General features: G+C 49.2%; 1 protein-coding gene across 1 annotated transcript in view; it reads left to right on the top strand.

Annotated features, from left to right (window-relative positions):
* The window catches only part of Naa15-16 (N-alpha-acetyltransferase 15/16), a 116,389-nt gene extending 114,452 nt beyond the window's left edge, over nucleotides 1-1,937 (top strand). The window contains exon 21 of the mRNA XM_077703180.1: nucleotides 139-1,937. Within this exon, the coding sequence (XP_077559306.1) occupies nucleotides 139-297 (159 nt within the window). The 3' untranslated portion in view covers nucleotides 298-1,937. The remainder of the gene's footprint in view (nucleotides 1-138) is intronic.
* Nucleotides 1,938-7,562: the final 5,625 nt, after the last annotated feature.

The raw sequence follows: 7,562 nt of genomic DNA, 5'->3' as shown, positions 1-7,562 counted from the left end.
ACTGGAACAACCTCCATATTCTTTATTTTTGGTATACCCCATAGAGAGTTCAGTAAAATGTTGAAGAATCGCCGATTGTTGTATTCCTTGGCATGAAGAAAGTGTAGCTTAGCCAGGACCCTCCTGTCCTGTGCGCAGCACTGCCTGCAGACTCTCGAGTGCCTGACCAAGGGGGACATGGGCTCGTGCGAAGCGGAGCTGCTGCAGTTCCGCGCAGCGTGCCACGAGCGCTTCCCCCTGGCCACCGCCTTCCGGCCCCCACAGTCGTCGGCCAATCACGTGCGGCCGGAGGAATGACCTCGGGGGGCGTGGCCGTGCCCCGCAGGTCCCCCCTTCCTCCTCCAGTGCCTCCGCTGATGCGTGGCCCCCTCCCTCCTGCGGCACTGGCCGGGTGGCAACCCCGCCCTCCTCCTCTTCTCCCCCGCACACAGAGCGGGCGTGAGAGGGAACGCCACCGACGTAGCTATCTTCTTCGAAGCAGGCTGTTCCGAACTGACACACCACGTGTTTCCGGCAGTGCGTGCCTCCTGTGTGCCACTGGACGGGGGTGATGACAGTGCCGGAGCTGCAGAATAAAGAACAGGGGGCGCAGAGTAGCCCCTTTGACTCTGAACACCACCCTCTGGGCGGGTTTGTTGAAGTGTTTGACATGTGCAGTACTTTGTTATCTCCTACTTGGAAGTGGAAAGGAAAAAGAGGAAAACTGCATTGTGGCATGTCGGAACAAAGGACGCTTCGCGGGGGGTCTCTAGGTTCTAGGAAGCGTAGGGTCGGCGCTCATTTGATACTAAAGGGAGGGGGGAAAAATGAAGATAGGTGCGTTTGTGATCTGCCTGGTCTACATTTTCGCGGGAAGTGTGTTGCTTGGCCGTAGAGGTGCCAGTACTGGGCACACTTTGTCTCTTTCCACGTGCCGGTATCGCAGCAGCCGCAAAAGTGAACATCAGAGCAGTAAGTGTGTTTCCATACATGTTGAAGGATTGTTTTATGCAGATGTGTGTGTATCTCTCTGACAGCTTGATTGATGCCCAAAGTTTGAAAGCTTCGAATGTGAATCTTCCAGTTTGAGCTCATTGAACGCCGCAGATTTCATGCAAGGGGGGTTCTGGAGTGTCAGTCTCAGTAAAACTCTGAGGGCCGTAGCATATTGGCTTTATTAGAAGAACATGCCAGGGTGGGTACTGGCAGCAATACAAGTTTTTTTTTTATTAACGTTTTGAGCAGTACGCAATTTTTTGTTTAGTAATGCCACGGGTTTGCGACTGTTCACTATGATTGCGGAATGGCTGTGTCTTAAAGGGTGTGGGATGTCTTGGCACTTTAGGTTTTGCAACAAGGAGGAACGATTAATGTTCTCCCCTTTCCTGTAGCGATCTTCTGTCCATCACAGCCCTCAACAATGTATCTTTTATTTCTTTGAAGTGCCACGTTATGAATTGTGTGCAGTATGGTGAGAGCTGAAAATTGAATATAAGGCAACAAGAAAAACGTTTCATGACAATAGGTACGTTACGACACCTGCTTTAGTTTGGGAAAGAGGGTCGTGTGATGGAGGAGCCTTTGTTTGGTGATGCCTGGTGCTTCAGCGCGAATAGCAATGGTGTGCACTTCGGCGATGTATGAAGGTGACTGCACATCGGCAAATGCATCCGTTACGGAAGTTGAGGCTTGCTAAATGGTGGTCGGAGCCTTCCTTATTGGCTGCGTACAGTGGGACAAGAATAGTGTCCTGCATGACGTCCACGTAATGTGCGCCCTCAGTGAGTGCTGGTACAATGCAACGGCCGTGGCGGGATTTTTGTCCCTGGCCGAACGGTCGTATTGAGACCATGCAGTGTGGACTTGCACGTGTTTCCTGTTTAATTTTCCTGTTTTTTTTTTTCTACGTGAAGAATGATTGGTGCAGTGTTGTTTGAAATAAAAATGATGCAATGAAATGTGCTTGTGCTTGAGTCATCAGCGTGCATCAGAAGTTCCGATTGTCCCCCATCAAAAATGGGGGCATGGTAAAGAAGTACTACATATCACCAATTTTTGAGCGTTGGTGTTTAGGTATGCTGTTTCCTTCCTGTGCCTGTCATGATGCCAACAAGTGTGAGCACCCTGTGTTGTGGGGAACACACACCTGGTTTGCAGGCAGCGCCTTCAAATGAACTTTAATGTTCTCCACGCATAAATGAATACAGGACTGGACTGGACTGGAAAAGACTACTGGAACAAATCCCGCAGTAGGCAGGAGCCAGGTTACGGCTCTGCCTCGACGTGGCCTGGCGTCGTGCCTTCTTCTGTGACCCTACTCGTCACTAGCCCGTCTTCGGAGCCCGTGCCTTTCGAGCGTGGCGAAGACATACTGGATGGCTCGTGACTGGTCTGTCTTGCTTTTAGATTCAATGGCTCTCCGGAGTTCCTCCAGATACTCCTCTAAACTTACGCCGTCTGGGTTGGCAGCACAGTCCCACATGATGTGCCACCGGTTGGCCGGTCATTTCTCACACACGCAGCACTGATCACTCGAGTACTCGTCCGGGTGCATTCGATGTAACGCCACCGGCAACGTTGTCGACGACACTTGGAGTCTTCTTAGATGTATCGCCTCCTCACGGCCCAGCGGCCAGTAGGGCAGCAGGTACGCTCGTCTGGCCAGTTGTAGGGTGTTCAGTGTTTCACCGTAGCCCCTGGCTCTGTCGGTTTCCGTCCCTCCACTCCCACTCGGGACAAGTGCTTATTGTCGGGAGCATGGTGTGTCATAGCACGCACTTCCCTGTGGGCCGTCTTGTCGTGGTTCGGTGCGTATGGTGAGCAGTCACCTGCGTGCGCAGGGATCTGTCTGACCTCCACTCGTCTTCTGTCTCAAACTCCCGATTTTTTTATAACTCTTGCTGCCTTACCGCTCACTCGACCTCTCGCCAGGTTGCGGACGGCCTCTTGCAAGTCTCTCATGATCGTGTCGCAACCTCCCTCGGACATCGCCAGGGCTATGGCGATCTCCTCGGCCTCGGTGGCGTTCTCGCACTTCGCACTCGCCAACTTGGAAACCCGTCCCATGCTTGCATTCACGGTCACCAACGCGTATCTTCTTTTCCCGTACTCCGGCCGCGCCAACGTACCTCATCGGCAGGTCCCCGCTGTACTGTTCGACGAGAAACTTGGCTCTCGCGCGTCTTCTCTCTTGGTTGTGCTCCGGGTGCACGTTCGTCGGGATGGGGCTCGCCCGCACGTTCTCGCACACTCTCTCGTCGAGTACCTGGAGGCGTCTCCCTGTGACCCGGTAGTGGCAGTCCAGGGTCTCGAGGATGAATACAGGGTGACTTTAAAGCACTTCAGTGTTACATTTTCTTTGTACAAATGCAAAGTGACAAGGTATGACGGGAACTGTCGTCCTTTAATTAAACGGTGCACCCAGGTAATGTCACGGTACTGGCAGAAATTGTGAATCTTCTGCAAGTGGCTGCAATTACAGGTCTTCACCTAATACGTAATTCTTGGTCATAACGAAGTTCCACCTGCCGAAAAGGAGCTTGTAGTAGGGACAAAAGTTGGACTGGGTGTCGTCCGCACCACATGTGGGAGTGCTGGTTGGATATCCACTATGACTTAGGCCCAGGGGTAGAACAGCGCCAAACTTGCTTAACTTGCGCAGAACCGTCCCCGTTGCACCAAACACGTTTATCAGTGCCGTCCTACGCTGCAGATTCCGAATTAAGCCACCAGATACAACCTCCATATGATGATGTGCGGCTGAAAACTTGGCTGAAACATCGTGTTTTCGGTTTCGTCAATTTGGTAATGGTTCCGGTTTTATCGAGGCTATGAGCAGCTATTGAATTTGGCTTTTGCTTAGCTGTAAGCAGAATATATTTAGAGAAAAATTTTGGGAGTTTGTGAGGTAAAATTTTAAGTCACATAATAAATCATCTGAACAAAACTGAACACTGAAAGTGCCGTGCAAGAACAGCCACCACCGTTCCCTTCCCACGGTCGTTGCGGCATAAAACTGCCTGTGTTAACGGTCATTGCAAGTGCTCATGTAACGGCTATTAACCACCGCTGTTAAAAAAAAAATTAAAGGCAACAGCTTCATAATGCAAGCGACTCTGGTTCAATTTCGACTACAGGAAGCGTTTTTTTTGTTTTGTTTTATTGCGGTGCTTAAAGTGCCTTTGTGGAAACCCATTGTAAGTTGGCTTTCCTGCAGTGCATTTCAGGTGTCGCTATTTGGATTTTGGACTTCAACTTAGGACTGAAGACATTGGCTTTTGACCAGAGAAAGCTTTGCACAATCATCTTTCACTTCATCCACGATCATCATCATCAGAGAAAGTTGGCTTTCCTGAAGTGCGTTTAGGGGCAACATCGCCATTGTTGAGGCACAGAAAGCGTAGCTTTAATTATTGCACAACCTTGCAGAACGAGCATTTCCGGACCCTCATGTAGGCCACATTTGTTTCCTAAAGTGCAAGCACTTCTTTGCGCAAACCGAAACCAATCCAAGACCACCTGTTAAAGGGACACTAAAGAGTGGAAACAAGTTAGCCTGCATCGATGAATGATGCCGACAATCTAAATACAGCATTCTCGCAACTAGAAGTTGTTTAATAAAACAGGAAATGCCGTAAACGTAAAAACGGGGCGACGACCCGTACGCTTTTGGGTACCACGGTTTGTGATGTCACAAAAGTGGTGAACGGCGAGAGCTCATTGGAGAAGAATCTAGCCGTTTTCCTGTATACGCAATTGCGAAGTGGTTAAACACGTGAAATAGACGTAAATCAGCTTTCCGTGAGCTCATCGTATCCAAAAAAAAAAAAAAAAACACTACGCAGGGTGCTACCGTCACTATTCAGTCAGCCATCATTTTCAGTTTTGTTCTGGAAAAGCATATGCAGCTATTCTAGCCACTGTAGCATTGGTGCGCAACTAGCGAAGCCGATAACCATCGACGGTGATCGCCTGAGCTTCTGCAAGCAATATACCCGGCAGGAAGCAAGCAGCTAAAGGAACAAGATGCACAGGTAACTAAGCGAGCCGCCCGAGTTTCCAATCTCCTGTTCTCCGCTCGCAGTGTCGAAGTCACCGTTAATTTAAAATGTTCTTCCGGTTCGAACATAATCGCCCGTGAAAAGAACTTACTGCGAGTGGTTAGCTGCCCGTTCGCCTCGAGACACCGTTGATAATCACCGAACCACCGTTGATAACGCGTGCGTCGCTCTGCGCGGGCAACGACTACTGACACGGCTGTCGTGAAAACTCAAGAGGGTTTATTTCACGCAAGGTTCGCGCTGCGCGAGAGAAGATAATATGAGGTGGCTGTGATCGCTAGAAGAGGGGTGTATAATATAGTACAGGTGCAGGCTTGGTGCCAGCCGGGAGCCCGCGACGCCGTGATTGATACTCGAAACGGTGCTTGTTGCTTCAAAAGCGGCTTCGCTGCAGCCCTCCGGTGCTCATGTATTCCTGTATTCCAGCAACTTCTAGAACGAATGCGGGCTTTTACTAACGCACACTGAAGCTTCATACAAAGCCTAGTTGTGTAAAACAACACAACAGCCCTGTACTTGCCTCCGGCCAATAATCATGACGAATCTTCAAAGTCCCCAATTGACTTGTCTTCAGCCTCACGGGTAGACACAGCTTCTGGCAAAGATGAGTCTTGCACATGCAACGCCAGTTGTGAACACCGACCGAGGCGACGTCGCGACGTATCGCTGCGAGCACGCCAACTTCGCAAATGGAAAGTGCGCGCCAGGCTCAGCTCGCTGCTTGCTCTTCGTTTTCTCCAGTCGGGCCAAAAATATCTGGCCTTACTTCCGGTATTACATAAAGGAAGTCACGTGACATTAACAAAGCAGCGTTTGGTACTTTTTATCAGCAGTGTAAAAATATTTCGGCGGTTACAAAAATTATTTGTTTATGAAACTTTTAGGGTGGTAACAATAATGTTACCGTAACGTTGTAATAGTGATGTTCCTAGATACGAAACTGGCATAAACACTGGTTCTCATCCGCTAGCTACATGGAGAAAGAAACGAGAGCTTCGCACCTGACGTTCAGGAACGGTGGACGAGCACTACTGCGCATGCGCCAACTAGACATCAAAAAACAAAGAAAACCAATTTTTTTTTTTTGCCGGATGTGACGTCATAGTTTAAGGAAAATGGCAGCTGTTGCGCGGTCATTTCGCTGCGCTCTTCTCGTCGTGATTTTTGCCTGCCGTTGCAGCGGTGCATAGATGTTTGGCTTACGATTGTGATGAAGGTGCTCTCGAAGAACTTCTGGAGAGCACTTACGGTGGTGTGCAGCGTGTGATCGGGACGCTGAGTGTGTGCGACTGCCTAATTTTCGCGTAGTACGTTGCGACGGTGACGACGGGCGCTCTGCATCAGTTCTGCCGCCTCGATTTACGACAGTGATGAGTGCGTTCCCGTCGAATTTCTGCACTGTGTTTTATTAGAGCGCCGTGTTGAGGCCGCTGGGCGTTTCGCCGCCTACGTGCCGTGGCGAGAGGCAGCAACGAGGGCACTGGGATGGCGCATGACCACTCCCATCGTAACCATGCTAGCCACTGCAAACGTAGACCACTTCTACGTAGACCACAGGGCTGTGTTTTTGTCCCAGTACAACGGAGTTAACCTGTGCGAAGGTATAATTGTGTGTTCGGAGTCGTGAGGCAGGCAGGTAATGTTCACCATTGCGAAGGTGTAGTAACTACCATAATCTGTCTGCTAATCACTTTGTTGGTCTGAAACCTTAAGTCAGCTGATAATAGGACATGCAGCCCGGTGGGAGGTAAGGCTGCGCACAGGACAAAGGTGTTTTTTGTTGTTGCCGGCTGTAGGAACCAAGCCTTAATAATACATATCCAGGCCTCAAGTAGTGAATGAGAAAATATTAACTAGTTGCACTTAGCCCTGGTGCCAAGCATTTTTTTTTCTTTCGTCTGCCCTCTCAAGTTCCCGTTTTTAAAATTATCCCTTCTAAGGCACGTTCAAGCTGGTATAATGCCATGCATTCAACAGATGCTGGACAGTTCACTCAATATGCCCTTGATGTGTGCTGTCACATGCCAAAGAACAATACTGTACTTCAGTTGGTACTTTTAGGAACAGATCTTATGATGTGCAATGTTTTCAAGTTCATTTCTTCTGTGTTTAGCGTGACTGAGGACTTGCCTGCAGCAATCTTACCGCAAATAAGTTATTGCTTGTCGAACAGCACAAAAGTACCACTACAACTTAAAACTGAAATTAGTCAGGGATGAGGTTTTCCTTGTCAGTTTTCTCTCTCCAGCAGTGATGGCAATGGAAGCTGAGCAGTGGCGTTGCTGGGTAAACTTGCACCCGGGGCCCAGAAAATTTGTCTCCCCCTCACATATACAAAACAATGATTAATAATAAAACTAGTGTTATTGTTATTATTGATAATATTAATGTCTTCTATTGTTAGCATATGAAGGCTGGTTCACACTTGCGACTGGAGCTACCAAAAGCGATTTCTGTCACTCTTGTCACTCGGCATTGCTCTCATCGCGCGACAAGAGCGATTGGTCTCGACAAATTTTGTGT

Source organism: Haemaphysalis longicornis, unplaced genomic scaffold (genome assembly GCF_048455015.1).
Source record: "Haemaphysalis longicornis isolate Haplotype H1 unplaced genomic scaffold, Haemaphysalis longicornis Haplotype H1 scaffold_3, whole genome shotgun sequence".
Classification (NCBI taxonomy): Eukaryota; Metazoa; Arthropoda; class Arachnida; order Ixodida; family Ixodidae; genus Haemaphysalis; species Haemaphysalis longicornis.
This window is presented reverse-complemented; position numbering and strand designations above follow the sequence as displayed.